Here is a 17155-nt window from a genome sequence, read left to right as displayed (position 1 = left end):
CTGCTTATCGGGGCCTGGAGCCTGGGGCTCGCTCGGGCCACTTCGGAGGTGGGGTGCCCCCGGCCTCTCGGCCTGGGGCTCGGTCACTCAGGCACAGCTGGCTGCCGGCGGAGCTCACGGGCACGTCACTGCAACCCCCCCTGGCTTCTGCTCCGTGGCTGCTGAGTGACCCCTCATCTGGGACTCTCCTCAGCTCTTTCTGGAACAGTGGCACGGCTGCCCCTCTGTTGGTCTTCCTTGGTCTCTTGTGTTCTGGGGGCCTCTGGATGTCTGGAGTTTTGATCTCCTCCATACCTGCTTCATGCCCTGGAGGACGGGGCAGTGGCCCCCCACACCCTCTAGCAGATCATTACATGAAGGAACCTTTTAAAAACAAACGCGTCCATGCTCACAGGTGTACACACGGGTGATCACACACACAAACTACACCCTTTTTGGTTCCTACCTCAAAGCACACTGTGCTGTCGATCTTACGTGCTGCACAATAATGTTTAATATTTAGTATTTACTGTCATATTCCCATATATCATTGTGATGTTGTTTATTCTATTACTCTCGTTTTCTTCTGCTTGTTTTCATTTTTCTTTCTCAACAGGTGATCCAGGTGATCGATATATGTATTTTTTTTTCTGCTTATTCTGTTGGTTTTTGTTTTTTGCCCTTCTCCCCGTCCCTCTTCTCAACTGTTTTTCTTTCCCTCTTTCTTTCTCCCTTTTCTTTCCCCCAGTCAAGTCTGTCCCGTATTCAGCAAGTGAAAATAAAATAAATAATAAAAGGTGAATCAAATGGACCATTACGGCAAAGCTGGGATGGTCAATTTGGTAAAGAAAATCCGTTGGGCATCTTTCTTCGCCTTTAGACAATAATTCTGATGGCAAAAGAGCCAAACGGGACAGGCAAAAAAAAGCAAAAAAAAAAGTTAAAAAAAAAAGAAAAAAGCTAGCAACTGAAAACATCAGAGCACTACAAACATGTTCTATGTCGACAACCTGCCCTAATAAAACTTACATTTTAGACACCACCACTAGTGCTGCTTGTGTTTTGAAATGCATTCTGGGATACCTGGCTGCCCCAAGTCCACACTACCATGAGGTCATAGCAATTGATTATCTAGACTTTGACGAGTGAGGCTGACAGATAAAATAAATTCAAGAACACAGCGGCAGGGTCAGAAGTGCAAAATGATAAATAAATACATCATTAAACAATTAAATGTTTCAATAATTAATAAAAATGTAAAATAAATAATCAATGTGTCATTTATTAAATACGTAATGAATTGTGTCATTAATTACATTAAATTTGAATAAATAATTTATTAAATGTTTTAAATAAAATAAATGGGCATTTAATTATTGAAATATTCCTTTAAATATAATTTTAATTAATGAATGAAACAATTATTTAATGGTGTATTTAATTCATTCATTTTGACACTCCGGGCCCTCCATATCTAAACTGTAATCACATTTTATAAAAATAAATGTAATTTCACTGGTGTTGAATTAACATTTCTCAGTATTCTGAGAGGCTGATGAGTTACTTGGCATTTGTATATCAAGGAACATGACATCAGCGAAAGCTTTCACTGGAAGTCAGTTCCTGGTGTCAAGATCAAGGGCCAAGCCAGCCCCCAAGTTCTTTTTTTTTTTTTTGGTGTTATTTGAGTATATAAGTATACACAAAGAGACATTGAGGCCTGTATTAAAAAACACCTTTGAGTGAATGAAGCTTCAAGATCAACAAACACTGTTTAATGCATAATAACAACTAAAACAATTAACAGCATCTACTGAGGGAGACAGTACATAATATGTCAATAAGCACATCCACCATCTGGATTACTGTCAACAGGGAGTTTTTCCTCCTCACTGTCGCCCAGTGCTTGCTCACACAGGATAGTTTGATAGCTGGGGTTTTCTCTCTAATACTGTAGGGTGTTGATTTTACAGAACAAAACACAGACGAGACTCGTCTATTTGCCACTTGAATTATAAAATGTCTAATTCATGGAATTCGAAAAAACTTTTTCTATGTTGTCAAATATGTCAAATCTGGGCATCAGTGCTGCTATTGTAACATATTAGAGCATGATTTGAATTGCATTGCCGTGGCAACAGGGAAACCAAAACTCAGCCATAACAATTTAACCCAAAAACATCATAATTTTTTGTGAATCTAACCAAACAGGTTTTCTATTGGGAAGCAAGTGAGCTACTTTTGGTTAACAGGGAAAATAATAGATATCTGTAAAAATCTGTAACATACATTGTCTAACAAATTTATGGGTGCTACCCCTCAGCTGGTTTCCAGAAGTTAGCCAATCAGAGGAAAGTGGGCTTTTAACAAAGGGGCCTCAAATGGGCTAAATTATTTTTTAGATACAAATCAAGAAAAACAGTTGCTTCAGCACCCCCAAAATGAATCAAAGCACCCCCAAAGATTTCTTACTTTTTTTTGACAATATTTGCTGTTTGTGTGACACACTACTAAAAATATAAAAAGCATACAGTACTGTACTTGAGATGGAACATTTTAACAACAAACGTATAGATAACCCCTACCCCTCTCCCAAAGTGGTTTGTTCCAGCTCGCCTCTCCCCTACTCTGGCTCTAGCGCCGTTGCTGCCAGAGCGATGGTGGCTGAGACGCAGCGGAGCGGAGGTGTGAGTGCCTGGCTTAAAACAGGACATATTGGCTGCATTTAACCTTCAGTTACTCTTTATATAGTTAGGTAGGAGTCAGACCATGTTTCTTTTTAGCTGAAAAACATTACACCAGGTAACCTGCAGTGTTGAAAACGTGTTTCCCGACAATGTTTGCTACCCTACAATCCGTCCTGCTCTGTAGTAAAATCAGCGACATTTGACCGTCCTGTTGCTCCCATTTAAATGTATATAGCTTATTTAAAATCTAAAACTTAACATTGTCCGTAGCCTGCTGTTGTTACCACTGTCCTGTTTGAAATGGAATGAGAGAAACTGGTTATTTTGTCATATGTGCCGATATTGAACCCAAGGTACTAACTAGCTAACTGGCTGTTGTGTGTGTGTGTGCGTACAGAGAGACAGCCAGGTTCATAATGGATATGAGGAAGTTTTTTCAAAAAAAGGAGCCACGTTTAGGTAAAAGTGTAAGATCAAATGATCCATCAATCAAGAATAATGTTGGATTTATTAGATATACATGTGGTTTGGTTATTTGCCTTTTGGTTGAAAGTACACTGAGAGAGGACTTTTTTATTAGTGATCTTAATAGTATTTTTTTTAATCTAATTGAATACAATCTATTTGTGTATGATTGTCAGTACGAAGAGGGAGAGAGGACAGAGGGGAACCTGAGGAGAAAGTACAAGGTCAGGAAGAACCAGGTAAGAAAACAGAAGACAGGGAATGCTAACAGGCAAAACAGAAACTGTTAAACTGGCAAAGAAAAAAAAACACAACTAATTTTACTCATACAATCTGGAAGTTGTGTTCTCCCTATATTAAAGCTGCTATACAGAGTCTGCAAAACAAACTGGGTTGTCAGCCCTGGCACTGCATTACCATATTGAACTTCAGTCAGAGGAAGTCACGGTTGCCAAAACCTTTTTGAAGCTCAAGAGTGAGGCTGGTGCCATTCCAGATATGTTAACATTGTACAATCTTCTGGATAATCAGATCTTCCCCACACTGAAAACCGTTATTCGGGTTGCCCTAACAAACCCAGTTAGCAGCTGTAGCTGTGAAAGGTCTTTTAGTGTCTTGAGTCAGCTCCATACCTGGCTGAGAAGGACCATGGGTCAAAGCAGACTCCAGCACCTGGCTGTGATGTCAGTTGAGAAAGAGATGCTTGAGAGACTTGACCACCAAAATGTGATAGACAGATTTACCAACCTCAAGGTGAGGTGACATAGGATAAAAGAAAAGAAAAAATCTGCAGAACCATAGTAGTATCTGCAGTAAACATCTTTTCATACATTGTACCATAGGCCAAGGTGTCTCAATTTTTTAAATGTTTTAATAATATTTTGTACATTTCAAGGACTCTTCTATTTTTGAAGTGTATTTTTTATGTATCTGTATTATATTATACATACACATTAAAAGTGAATCTCTGTCCAAAAAATGCACTCAGTTTACTTTTTACTCACTATGAGCATCATTCATTATTCTCCCGCAGTAATTAAGGTTAGGATATGTATTTTTTTTTTAAAATTCCAATCCATTCTTCTTTGGCAGCATTTAAATAACCTTTATCAGATTTGATGGTTTTGTTAGAGACTTTTCAAAAAGGTGTTTTGCTTTCCTTCCCAAATGTGGGGATTAAATTGTGTTAAAATGTACAAAACAGTGATGTCATGTTTTGTGACGAGGACCCAGGCACAGAGAGACTTGATGAATTTAAGAATCTTATGATTTAATAAAGAAATTTGCAGACTTGCACAGAGAGGGTAAAATTATGATGACTGATAATGGAGATGAAGACAATAGACGATGAGGACAGGGAGGAACAGGGGTTTAAATGCACCAAAGAGACAGTCAGAGGGAACACGGGACAACTGGAGACATTTAAGGATGCAGGGACTGACAGAGACGGGGAAGAAGTCTCATCGCGACGAGTATGGTTTATCTTGCCTGGCTGGACAGCTCTCTGGGTGCTCAGCACCCCCAAAGCTCTAATCCTAGGTTTCTAGCGCCCCTGCGATAGAAACTATGTAAATTTGGCCAACGATAAGAGATTTCGCGATAGCGCATGTTGATGATGTCATCAAGCTGCGCCTGTTTTGGTCGAAAGCATCGCAGCGGCTAAAACCATTATCATCTGCAAATTATGGAGGGCGACAGTCGTAGCAAAGACATGAAGCACTTTTGAAATATGGGGAAAGCCAAAAACTGCGCTTCCTCCACTTCCGTAACATTGATTCATTAATGTTGAATTCTCTCGCAGCTGTTCTATTCCCATGTTGTTGCAGTATATTAATAACTAACCTTGTATTGTGGATGAATAATCTCAGTTGTTCCCCTGACTGAAGTTTGGCCCGTGTATAGCATCCTGCTATGCGATTGCATTTGTCCTTGACCACCAGAATCCCTCACGTTAACTTTTATCGAGTGGAAAAAAAGCTGGCGTTCATCCTCCAGCTTCTCTGTGCTAATGTTATGCTAACATAGCTGTGTCGCTAGCAATCACGTAGCACAACATTATATACCAGGTAGTCCAACTTCAGTAACCCTGCAAACGCCACTGCTGTTTAGTTTTCTGTCTTTATTTATGTTGGAAGTGTTAGCAGAGCTGTACGTTTGAATTAGTTTCAAAAATCTCTCAGTCAAAACATGGTATGAAATGTTTAGGTGTAAACTAGCGAGCTAACTTCCTGTTAACTTCTAACTCTGTTAAATTTTATAAATTCTGTTTTCATGGATGCCTGTATGTTAAACTTAATTGTTACACCTGATTAAGCAGCAATGCTGATGATTTAATTAACCCTGGAGAACCCATGGGGTCAAATTTGACCCCATGTTTTCCCTAGTAAACCAATGGGGTCGGATCTGACCCCATGATGTATATATTTTTTGAACAGCATCATGCACCTTTTTCATATCTTTGCTTTGAGATTTGGGCCACAGTACAGGTGAAACTGCAGAAAGCTCAAAATCTTCCTCCAGGAGTCCTCCTGAGCATCAGAGTGAGGTTTGGTCTGTCCTCCCCACAGTAATATCACTGCAAAACACACACACACACAACAAATAAAGAACGGTCCATTGTCAGCCTGACGTTTTCTGCAGCAAACTGGACTTATCGAAGGAAGGACCAGCAGTACCGTTGCACTTTTTTCTTAAGTTAAATGTGTGTTTGTAAGCGAATCAGTAATTAATGTCATTAGCTAGCTAGCTAAGAGGAGTAGTCAGTGCTCAGGTTTTTACCTTAACCGATTAGATTTGTTTACGTATTCTACTCTTTGTGTTCAGAATGATGCCTCACGTGTTGATTCGTTATTTTCACTGAATGGTCATCTGTCCGACAGTGTGTCATAAGCAGAGATGGGCAGTAACGCGTTACTTGTTACACGTTACTTGTTACGCGTTACTTGTTACGCGTTACTGTAATCTGATTACTTTTTTCAAGTAACGAGTAAAGTAAGGGATTACTATTGCAAAAACGGTAATTATATTACCATTACTTTCCTGTAGGAACGCTGCGTTACTGCGTTACTAAAACCGTGATTTTTTGGCGAGAATGTCTCATGACAGTGACGTAAGCAAGTGCGATGTTCGTGGCAACAGCTGTGTGCAGATCAACAATGGATAATATATCGAGTGCGGTAGAGAGTATAAGTGTGCAGCGTTTAAAGCGTTGAAGTACTGATCTTACTTTAAGTTTGATTCCATAAAAAGTGACAAAAACATTAGTGTCCGTTGTGCGTGGGAAGACAACTTCTTTTTACAGCAAAAAAAACCAAAACCCTAAACTTCCAAGCAAGCACTGAGTGCGCTACCACATAATGGGAAATTCACAGAGAAACTCGCGGATTCTTCAACTGACCGCTGCGGCACACCTGCACCAGGGTAAACCTCCGCCTACCCCACTCCTGCTTTATGCCGGGCTCACACTGTGCGATTTTTTCAGTCGCGCGATTCAGCTCCTGCTCAAACTGTACGATTGACTCGCAGGGGTTAGAAGTTCGTAGGTCACGATGCAGGGTCTCACACTATATGACCCGATGCTCTGATGCGACCCGAGTGCTTACACTGTGCATCCATAAAATGAAGGTTATAACAGAAATTCTGTCGCTCGCTCTCCCTCTCTGTCTTTCACTCACACAGACACGCACACCACCACCATCAACTTTGCTAAATTGCTAATGAAAAACACTGATCAGACAGCTGTGATTGAGCAGCAATGTCTATCCAACTATTTTCACGGTTGTTGTGGTTGTGATCATTTTGTGAGGCCACATCGAAAAGGCTCGGATGAGCTTTCCAAAGCTTTTTTCGCTGACAATTGTGTTTGCGCGTGCACAGTGTGAGAAACTGCGGTGACACCCTCACGACCAAGCGATTGATGATCGGGAGCTGGTCGTGAGGTGTTAATCGCTTCTCATTACCCCACGTATACTACACGATGCACAACGCACGATGAAGGCCAAAATCGGGCCGATCGCCAAAACGGTCGCACCGACTCAAAAGTCGTCTCAAAATGGGCCAAAAATCGCACAGTGTGAGCCCGGCATTACAGGTGAAAATAGAGCAAAAGGACCGCTAGTCTTTGACTTTATTTATTTTCTGCTGTGTTTTACTTGCATCTATTTGAAAGACTGAGTGTAAACACAACAAATGTTTTATTTTATGTGCTGGAATGTACAGAAAATAGGTTTAAATATTAAACAAATTTCTTCCAGTCAGAGAATGGTGCATATAATTAAATTTTTGCTTGATGCATAAAGTTAAAAGATTAAAACTAATAAAACAAGTTTTAAAAAGAGACTTTTCCATTTGATTACATTTTGTATGATGGATTATGTAGAAAAAGTAGAATTGGGCTGAAAGATCTATCGCTTTATCACCTATTCAGGTTGTAAATCGTGTTTTTAAAAAGTAACTAAGTAATTAAGTAACTAAGTAATTAATTACTTTTGAAAATAAGTAATCTGTAAAGTAATGGGATTACTTTTTCGGAGAAGTAATCAGTAATTAGTAACTGATTACTTTTTTCAAGTAACTTGACCAACACTGGTCATAAGGTTTGATTTACTAAAGATGCTGGAATAAAAAGGTCTCCATCTTGTGCAAATGCATATATCTATCAAAATTACATTCATACAACAATGAAATTATTGTTTTGTTTTATAAAGGGGAAAAAATTATCTGTATTTTTGTAACATAAAATCAGGAATCCGCCCACATTAACTGGTCATAATCAGTTTCACAATATTCTGCACAAAATAAGCAAGTATGCTTCATTTCCTCAGCACAAATCTGTTGGAGTTTCTGTTTACCCTGACTGATGCGATTTAACATATTTAAAAGGAGGGATCAATGGACAGATAACTCCAGAGTACTTTATTGGCAAACGTTTTGTTTTAATGAGCACTTGGGCTTTTTGCCTTCAATACAGAGTTAATGATGCACATGGACTGGTACCTGTGTACCTCAGTAATATAGTCCTAAAACCGATCTGCTCAAATGGCCAAATATCCTCCCCTCACGATGTGACGAGTGGTGTGACTGTAGTGAAAGTCAAAGGCAGTCAGTGAAGATTGTGACAAACACAGAGGAGATCATTAAATAATCAATCCCGGGTGTTATGGAGTATAGGCTCGAGTAAATTTATTTGTAATGTTTTGTTCTACGTTGATATAATAAATGGTTTCAGGATGCCCCAAATGTCATTAGGAGACAAAGACTTGTTTTTAGCAGTTTAGAAATTGGTGATTCCACTACAGCCACCTCAGCAAATAAAAATAAATTTTTCTTTATCTCCATTTTAAGACAATGCCCAGCACAAAGTCCTCTAAACAACCTAAGCCACACGTCATACATTAAAAAATAGAGCATTAGAAACAGATTATTACAGCCTGGCTCTTTCAGCTTACAGCCTGTTTCTATGCTGATTGATCTGCTGCTTGGTGTCCATTACTCCCTTGTTTTAAATCTCGTTTATCAATTTTAAATGACATCAGTCGCTTTGAGGATAAACACAAGCTCCACAAGATTTGCGCTGAGGAAACGAGGTAGATTTGTCTGTGAAGGTTCTCATTCATCCAGGTCATTGTACTCTAAGAAGTTTGGAAAGAAAAGCGGATTTTTTAAGTTTCTTGAAGACTCTTCACTTCTCACCTGAGAAGCTTCTTCAGTTCTAAGATCAGAGAGTGGAGAGTCCCAGGTATCTTTGCAGACCTCTGTTTAAAAAGCACCATCCACTCAAAGGTTAATATTATACTAGATAACATATAAATTATTGCCTATGTTGAACAGTTTCCATGTCAGCTGTCAGAGGAAAGTAAAAAAAACCTAAGAGCAGAACTTCAGATCAGTGTGTGAGGACTGGCAAGGAACAGCTTTATTTTAGATTTGAGGGATAAACTTTGATAGTTTGAGATGATGCTTTTCTCTTTGTGATTACAGGAGCTGCCCTCAGATTCAGACCTCAACACCACCCAGTGATACCCTATATGTTCCCTCTTAATGCTGAATACACTTATTTAATCTTGGAGGTTTTTGTACCAACTCCAAAGTTAACTGATGACAAAGTACAAAGGCTGCAGCTGTTTTACTGAAAAAAAGTTAAAAAGACAAAAGGTCAGAGTGATTAAACATCCCTGTAACTGGTGTCACTATGTAGGAGCATAAAATACCCGTGGTCTCCACCTGTAAAACCATTCGTTTGTCTCACTGTTGCTTGTCTAGTACACCTGTTCTTCATTTAGTCTTTAATTACCACTTAACTGAACAGATCAATATCCCAAAAGTTTGACTTGATGCTATACTCTCTTTTTTGAGCAGTGTATTATAGTACTTGATGAAGTTTTGTTATTATGACCAGAATCTGTATCAGGTAAGAAACAGGAAGTGAGGCCAAAGCCTTTGTACAGGTGTGGGAATCTGACCTTTTTCTTTACTGCTGCGTATGACAAAGGTTGTAGCCCTAAAATGAGGTGAGAACGGTGGCTCAATCAGGTGTCCGGTGTCCGGATATGCTAATCTGCTCAACAGGTGTTCCTTTCCAGCTTCACGCATCAACCTGGCCACCTGAGGGTCAGAGGTCAACCTTAAATTAACTGTATGTTAATGTTCACATTTATATTTGGCCCTCACACAATGTTCACAATACTCAAACAAGAACTGCCAACTTTCCAGTATTCTTGACATCCATCGCTCTCAGCATTTGTGTGAGTGTGTGTGACCTCACATCCTCCGCCGTCTCCACTGTGGGCCAGTTCTGATCATCACAGCCGTTAACCAGCAATGTCGGGCAGTTAATTCTGCCTACCTGTCAACAAAAAACACCTTTAAAACAATGTTACAAATAATAAAACAGGTCCAGCACTGACTTGTATTGGTATTTAACATGCAGGTGTTTGCAGTATATTCCAGCACTCACTTTGGCAATGTTTGAGGGGTCAGTGATGAACTCCAGACCAACATCTTTCCAGATCACTTGGTTGTCCTCATTCACACGCGCCTTGTGAAGCTGCCTGTCATAACATATTAGTAATTACGAAACAGCAATAATAATTTAATGGACCGACAAACACAGACCCACCTGGTTACTCCTTCAAACCTGGATGCGACTGTGCTCCCCTGTGCTGGATAATAGTGGTTGGAGCTGATACAAACAATACAACAAGGCTGGAATGAAATGACAAATTACGAAATTTGATTTATACCTCAGTTGGAGTAAGAAAGAGGTCAGTGGGTTAAGGTCTACTTTAAAGGTAAAAGAAGAGGAAATTTAAGTCATTTCCCTCGCACTCTGACCTTGGTAATGGTGCTGTAGGCTGCCAAGGTGACAGCAACAAGTGAACCGAGGGAAAGACCAAAAATTCCAACTCTGTCTGGCATCACTTGAGGATGGTCCTTAATAATATTAAACGCCGTCTGAAGAGATCAGAATATTAGAATATTAAATAATAAGTAAAGATGTAATGAGGAGTTTACAAACACTCATCATGGACATAAATGTCAGAGTAATTTTGGGCTTTTAATGATTTCTTTGAACTGTTCTTTTGCCAGAGTTGAATCATTGTACAACATGCGTGACTTTAAACAATAATAAATGGGTGCACAAGTCTGAATTTATTTTGGGTTTTCTCTTATCTACACAGGGTCATATATTTACATACACTCACTTCAATCTTTAATAAGGGGACCTGAAAGTTCTCGAGTGTCCTTTAACTTGACAAAGTCAAGACCTTTTAACTTCTCGTAAGTTATCATGATTAACTACAACTGATAGTTTATCTTTGCAGCCTAAAACGGATTTGTTTGACAGCACTCACTGAATTGACCAATACTGGAAAGAATGGGTCCAAGTTCAAGAAATGAAATTTGCAGCTGCCCACATGGACAAAACAAATGCCTTCTGGAGAAAAGTCTAATGGTCAGAGGGGACAATGGGAATTTTTTGACTCTCTTTTTGACTCTTTCAGAAGCACATTTGTGTGGTCAGACACTGATGTTGGACAAGAAGGCTTGGCTCACAGTTTTCGCTCCAATTCATTCCAGGGGTGTTGAGGCCAGGACTCTGTGCAGGCCAGTCCAGTTCTTCTATGTCTTTATGACCCTTACTTTGTCACAGTCACGTAGGCTCAAGAAGGGGCCATCCCCTCTCTGCAGAAAGTTGGCAACCTTGGTGCCACAGCATCTGCTGACCCCACTCTGTGATTTCATGAGGCCTGCCACTTTATGGCTAAGTTGCGGTTGTTGAGTGTGAAATATTTAAGTAGCAAGAAAATTTCACAACTGGACTTGTGACAACTGATATCCTATAATGGTACCATGCTGGAATTCACTGAGATCCTAAGAGCAACCCATTTTCTTTTTATGAATTAAGCAGTGTGCATGCCTAGCTGGTTGATTTTATACACCTGTGGCCATGAAAGTGATTGGAACGCCTTAATTCATAATTTTGGATGGCGATCTGTCACACAAACCTCAAAGTATTTCAATTCCAAATTTTCAGACTCCTGGTCAAATCCGAGGTAATCCAGCGCCAAAGAAACATAACCGTGAGACGCGAGCAAGGCAGCACGATACTCCAGCAGCCCTCCACCACCTCCCCACATATCCAGCAGTCCAGGAAACGGTCCAGGACCTGAAGTCAGACAAACAGGACAAAATTACTTTGGTTCAAGTCATCCTTGCGAGCTAAAAACTCGGACATCAGGTAGATTTTCTTCCTACTCTTGGATCTGTATATTGTCAGAAAGAGAGGAATTCACTAATATGGTCACACCAGGCACACAAGCCCTGCCCGCATGTTTCAATGCCACAGCATTTAGATCAGCTTGAAGCCTGAGCTTTTGCTTTTTTTTTTTCCATGTTACTTGTACACAGACTAATTTTTTTTTTTACCTTTAGCCATGTTTAATATGAGAATATATTTTAAGGAAAAGCAGAACTGATTTTTTAAATTTACATTTCACCATTATGAAAGAAAAACCCCAGCAACTCTGAAAAAATAAAATCAACAAAATACATATTTAAGAGAATAAACGTGTCATTTCAGGTGCTGCAGGTGTACCTGGAGGTATAAACAGAGTCCCTTGCACTCCTTGCTCATTAATACTGATCCTCTGGGTGCCAGGGGCCATGTACCATCTCTCTGTGAGGACTGAGGCTAGAGGGGCCTGGTCCCTGAAGCCCTCGTGTCCACTGTGGACTGAGATGGTGACCAGCATGGGTGTGCACACATTCATCTTCCTTAACCTGGCCAATAATGACATGAGTTACCTGACAGATTAAACAAAAAGTAGCCGACACAAGCAAAAGTTAGTTATGGAGTTCAAAAGGGTTCTTTAGTAGGACCGATACTATTTACTTTAGAGGTCTGTGTAGGTTCTCTGTCATCCAGATCATGGTAATCTAAGGAGCTTGGGAAGAAAAGCAGCTGAGCTTCTTTAGGTGTGCTGAAGATGTTTCACCTCTCATCCATGAAGCTTCTTCAGTTCTAAGATCAAATGGGGGTGAGTCCCGGGTATTAAGCCCTAGGGAAGATACAGAGGATAATAGTTTGCCATCTCTGGACTGTGCTCTTTTCATTTCAAGCTCCTTAGATTATTTACATAATACTTGCTTCCCTTAGGCAATACTATCACAAAACATGGCATACATTGTCATTGCTATGGAGAGAGCCACCTGCTGTGTGTGTGAGGAAGATTTGTCATTTATAAGAACTACCAAGGATCACTGAAAGATTCACCTGTATTAGCTTCTTGTTCCTGTGACATTTAGAGTTGTTTAAAATCCTTCTCTTCATATATTAAGTCCTGAGTGATCAGGCCCCATCATATCTTAGACCTTACTACATGGACATCTTCAGATGTCCCTTCCCATTGATTTTTATGTTTGTAGTAATAATCCATCCACAATACGGCCGTATTGTGGATACGGCTGTAGCTCAGGAGGTAGAGCAGGTCACCTACTGATCGGAAGGTTGGTGGTTCGATCCTTGGCTCCTCCAGTCTGCATGTCAAGTATCCTTGGGCAAGATACTAACCCCCAGTTGCTCTCCGATGCATCCATCGGAGTATGAATGTGTGTGAATGTAGTTAGATAGCACTAAGTGTAGATAAAGTGCTTGTGAGAATGGGTGTGATTGGGTGAATGTGGCATGTTGTATAGAGCGCTTTGAGTACTCCGAGAGAGTAGAAAAGCGCTATATAAGAATCAGTCCATTTACCATTTACCAATACGAGGTTAGTCATTAATATACTGCTGTGGTTACATCGTAAGGCTTTAAAATGAACAGTGGTAACAAAAACTGAGGCAGGCTGAAAGTGATCACCAACTTTTTTTAGGGGCTTGTTCAGATTAAATAGAAGAAGATACAAAACATTTAAACATGTTAAAAACACTACAGCCTTAATAAACACAGTAATTTGGACCTGGAAGCAGAGTTTATACGTTATCACTTAAAAACCAGATAACAAAACAAACAAAGTAGCTGACTTGCTGTCGAATGGATTGAGTGAGGCCACAATGCTAAATCAATGGACTGTCAAGCGATATTTGATATTTGATTTGAAAATGATATTTTCAAATCAGGTAAATGTGTTTTTGTAACTGCAATATACTACAGGAAGCTATGGGGGCAGTATCGCCTATATCATCTGCCAAGACTGCACTCAATACTAACAAAGAGCATAGTGCGAGCAGCAAAACAGTTCAGTTTTGTTAGCTAATGAGTGAAATGTGATAGTAAACCATTAAACAGGAGTAACTACACTGTCTTATAGCTCATAGGCTCTTGCATGTCTCAAATAGCTGAAGTCATTACCGAGAGCATCTTCAGCATGGTTATCAGCAGCTGGGAACATCATCTCAAAAGCAAGCGTCACTCCAGAGCATATCACTGCAATCGTGAATTCCAGAAAATAAAATATTTTTGATTTAATTTGAAGCTTTAACTGAACTTATGTGCAGAACCCATTTAGGTTCCATTTAGCATTTTTATTTTTTAAATACTTCTAGCACTTTAATCTTTATTACCTAACATTTGTATTTATTTCGTTTTTAATCTGAGAGTCCTGTTGAATAATTCATATGTTTCCTGAGTGATTATTTTAATTTGCTGTGGGATGAGACAACAGGGTGATATTCACAAATGGGCAGTCTTGAGCAGGTGAGGTACTGGAGCCTAGAACAGGAGGTTTGCCCACAGGAAAAGGTGATAAGAGTTATTGAAATAATTGTTGACTAATCGATTAATCAGAGAAAAATTGGCAGATTAGTCGTCAAATTGACATATTTCTATCTAGATATGTAACACATCTGGACAGAAGTATGTCCAGACTACCTTTGCTGTTTGGGATTTAATGCAGACCGATGATGTCACTGGGGAAAAAGCCTGGAGTACAAATTTTGATCCAGTAATTAAAAGTCATTTATAGAGCCATGCTACGAGATTTACTAGAAGATTGAATGTGTTACCTGAGGCCTGGGCGGCTGCCCGGGACGGGCCGCATGCTCCACAGCAAACCCATGGGCTCTTTTCCTGTGTATGTGCCTCCATAACTTAAATCTTCTGATACTGCAAGGGGTGGGGGGGGGGGGGGGGGATTTATTTTTCGCTTTATTTGCTTTATTAAAAGTGAGATACATTTTTTTTATGTCATTTACAGTTCAATAGAACATGTGCAACAAAAACATCAAAAGTAAAACACCTTTTTCAATAACACTCACTGATTTTAGTTAAAAATGTAAAAAAAATAATAAAAGTAATAGTAATACCAAAAGTAAGACCAAAAAGTATTTGGTTGAATTTAAAGATTATGTAGAGGAAAAAAAAAAACAAAAATCCCACTGGAGTACATCTGTTGCATTATGTCAGACTCTGGGACACAGGAAGCCTTCAGCTGGACTACTTGAGCAACCTAAATGAGCTGCAGGTATCCATCTCCAGATTACCTGTCGTCACTTTGATTTACACCAAAGGAGCTGGAATGGATTCAATGCTTCCTGCTTCATAAATGGACAAACTAAATATGACTTTGATTATAGCAATTATGTGTGAATGTACAAATATAATTTTTAACGTTAGCTTCTTATGCATCTGTTCATTGGTTTACTTTATTATTCTTTTCAGGTACTTGGGTTTTTTTTTTTTTTTGTATTGGTAAAAAGGAAAACAAAGAAGCCCACCTGACACGACGCCACTGTGGTCACTGACGTAGTGCCCGTAAGCCTCCCAGTCGTGCTTGTCCTCAGATTGATGGAGGGAGCGGACGGTTACCGGACATCCCGGAGGAAGATTCTCCACCAACACTTTAAACTTCTCATCAACCAGAGCCCGACTCGGGGTGACGGAGAGGATCGGAGGAACGACCTGGGTCATGGCTGAGAGCAGTCTGTGGAGAGAAACTGTGACAACTGAGTAACACAGACAGGATAAAGTTCCTGTTCATGTTCAAAGTTCATGTTCAAAGTTCATGTTCTGAACTGTACTGATGGCCAAAGGTCATTAACTTCATGTATTCTTCATGTCCCTTGAGCACTACCCATTGCTTTAGCTGGATGACTCCAGGTGTTTAACTCATCCAACTACACTTCGTACTGGAAATACACAGTGTTGCCTGAGCTGTTTCCTTCTTGCACTGGAAACAGAAAGCAGTCAGGCAGAAACCCACCTGCGGCTGGTAGGAGTACGCTGCTGAAGGTGAGGCCTACTTACACACCACAGAGCCCCTCTGCTAAAGCTAAAACACCTCAGCGCGCTCATTTCTGTGTCTGACAAGTAGGAACACGATAAACTTTTCACCCTAACTGAAGGTAGTGTTTTTTCTGTTAAAGTCCGGCTGCAGGTACGTGCAAATGTATCCAGGACCCCAAGACCCAGCGTGCAACTCCACCCTAAAAGTCAGCGGTTGGGCCACCACCCAAGTAAACTCCCCTAATTATATTAAAAACCAGTCTCAGTTTAATACAGACCTTCCCAAAGTGTGGGGCCCGCCGCGGCATGAAAAGGGAAAAAACAAACGCTTGGACACTGCTAGCATGGGGCGCCTACACAAACGCAAAGCAGGAGATGAAGCATAGCTGAATATGTTTCCAAGCCAACTTCATTCTAAGCCAAAAACTAGAAAATATGGTGAAGCATATCTTCCCTTTGGCTTCACCTGCACAAGTGCCAAGGTAGGTCTCCCCTGCAGAATTGGTTTTCCCTGCGTCGAGAGCAGCGCTGGGCTCTTCAAATCACGGACAAACAGTATCTCACATTCGTGATTTTTAGTTCACAAACACTTGTTGTAATAAATAACCACTCCTGACATTTTGGAGATGTGTATTAGCTCTTTATACCTGCAGATTACTTGTGTTTGTGCGTGTGTGCGTGAGCGCGCGCGGGGTGGGGGGGATTTTTTTCTTGTAAAACAAAGGGGGGCCCAGCAAAAAAAGTTTGGGAACCACTGGTTTAAGTGTGCTACATTCAAGTACCACATGTAAAAATAACCGCTGTCCTCTGTTACCTTCGAAACGAACACCACGAAGAGACGATTTTCTCCTGAATTAGATCCAACAGGGTGTGACAAAGTTCCACCTGTTCGCTTTGTGGAGACAAGTTTCTCTCTCTTATTCTTGACGATTATTTCCACCACTTCTCCCTGTTGTTCGTGAATTTTAGTAAAGGCCTAAAGTAATGGACACCGACTGGATCCGTTGACTGCAGCTAGGAAGAGGAGGCGGGGTTTAAGGCGGGGTGTCACACGTGGGCGTAGACTATAAATTTGTACATTAAATTGTAAATGCACATGCAGGAGGAAAGAACACTTACTCCTGACAGGGTAATAGATAATCTACAAACATATACTCTGATTTCAGCACACTGAAGGGCTGCCAGGGGAGTAAGGCCTTTCATCCTCCTTTATGTTCTTCCATATTTTCTTAAATGCCGTCACGCTTACATGAATATCAGCACCCATGTTACTTTTACCTTTTAATCACTCAAATGGCAG

At 40.3% G+C, this 17155-nt stretch overlaps 1 protein-coding gene across 5 annotated transcripts; it reads right to left on the bottom strand.

Annotated features, from left to right (window-relative positions):
• Nucleotides 1–712: 712 nt before the first annotated feature.
• Nucleotides 713–16901, bottom strand: LOC146499310 (acyl-coenzyme A thioesterase 1-like). 5 transcript variants are annotated; one of them, XM_085138176.1, is made up of 11 exons: nucleotides 16670–16901; nucleotides 15348–15566; nucleotides 14637–14736; nucleotides 12229–12413; nucleotides 11639–11799; nucleotides 10464–10583; nucleotides 10249–10334; nucleotides 10087–10180; nucleotides 9895–9975; nucleotides 9593–9734; nucleotides 713–5706 (listed from the first exon to the last, which is right to left on the bottom strand). In XM_085138176.1, the coding sequence occupies exons 2-11, from the start codon at nucleotides 15538–15540 to the stop codon at nucleotides 5582–5584; spliced, it is 1287 nt and encodes a 428-aa protein (XP_084994302.1). In that variant the 5' UTR covers nucleotides 15541–15566; nucleotides 16670–16901; the 3' UTR covers nucleotides 713–5581. The 5 variants fall into 5 exon arrangements, with proteins under 5 accessions (XP_084994302.1, XP_084994301.1, XP_084994307.1 ...); XM_085138175.1 differs by having other exon boundaries at nucleotides 15348–15553; nucleotides 16670–16900; XM_085138181.1 differs by lacking the exon at nucleotides 16670–16901 and adding an exon at nucleotides 16134–16491 and having other exon boundaries at nucleotides 15348–15553.
• Between the last annotated feature and the right edge of the window lie 254 nt (nucleotides 16902–17155).

The sequence above is a fragment of the Neolamprologus multifasciatus genome, chromosome 17 (assembly GCF_963576455.1).
Source record: "Neolamprologus multifasciatus chromosome 17, fNeoMul1.2, whole genome shotgun sequence".
Classification (NCBI taxonomy): Eukaryota; Metazoa; Chordata; class Actinopteri; order Cichliformes; family Cichlidae; genus Neolamprologus; species Neolamprologus multifasciatus.
This window is presented reverse-complemented; position numbering and strand designations above follow the sequence as displayed.

What these genes read in the sequence shown, in the direction of transcription:
- LOC146499310 (XM_085138181.1), bottom strand. Translation starts at nt 16,201, where the DNA reads ATGCTAGCAGTGTCCAAGCGTTTGTTTTTTCCCTTTTCATGCCGCGGC. An exon ending in GGCAGCCGCCCAGGCCTCAG is followed by an intron (nt 12,414 to 14,636) that starts GTAACACATTCA and finishes ATTATTGGCCAG; the next exon opens with GTTAAGGAAGATGAATGTGT. An exon ending in CCTACAGCACCATTACCAAG is followed by an intron (nt 10,335 to 10,463) that starts GTCAGAGTGCGA and finishes ATTTCATTCCAG; the next exon opens with CCTTGTTGTATTGTTTGTAT.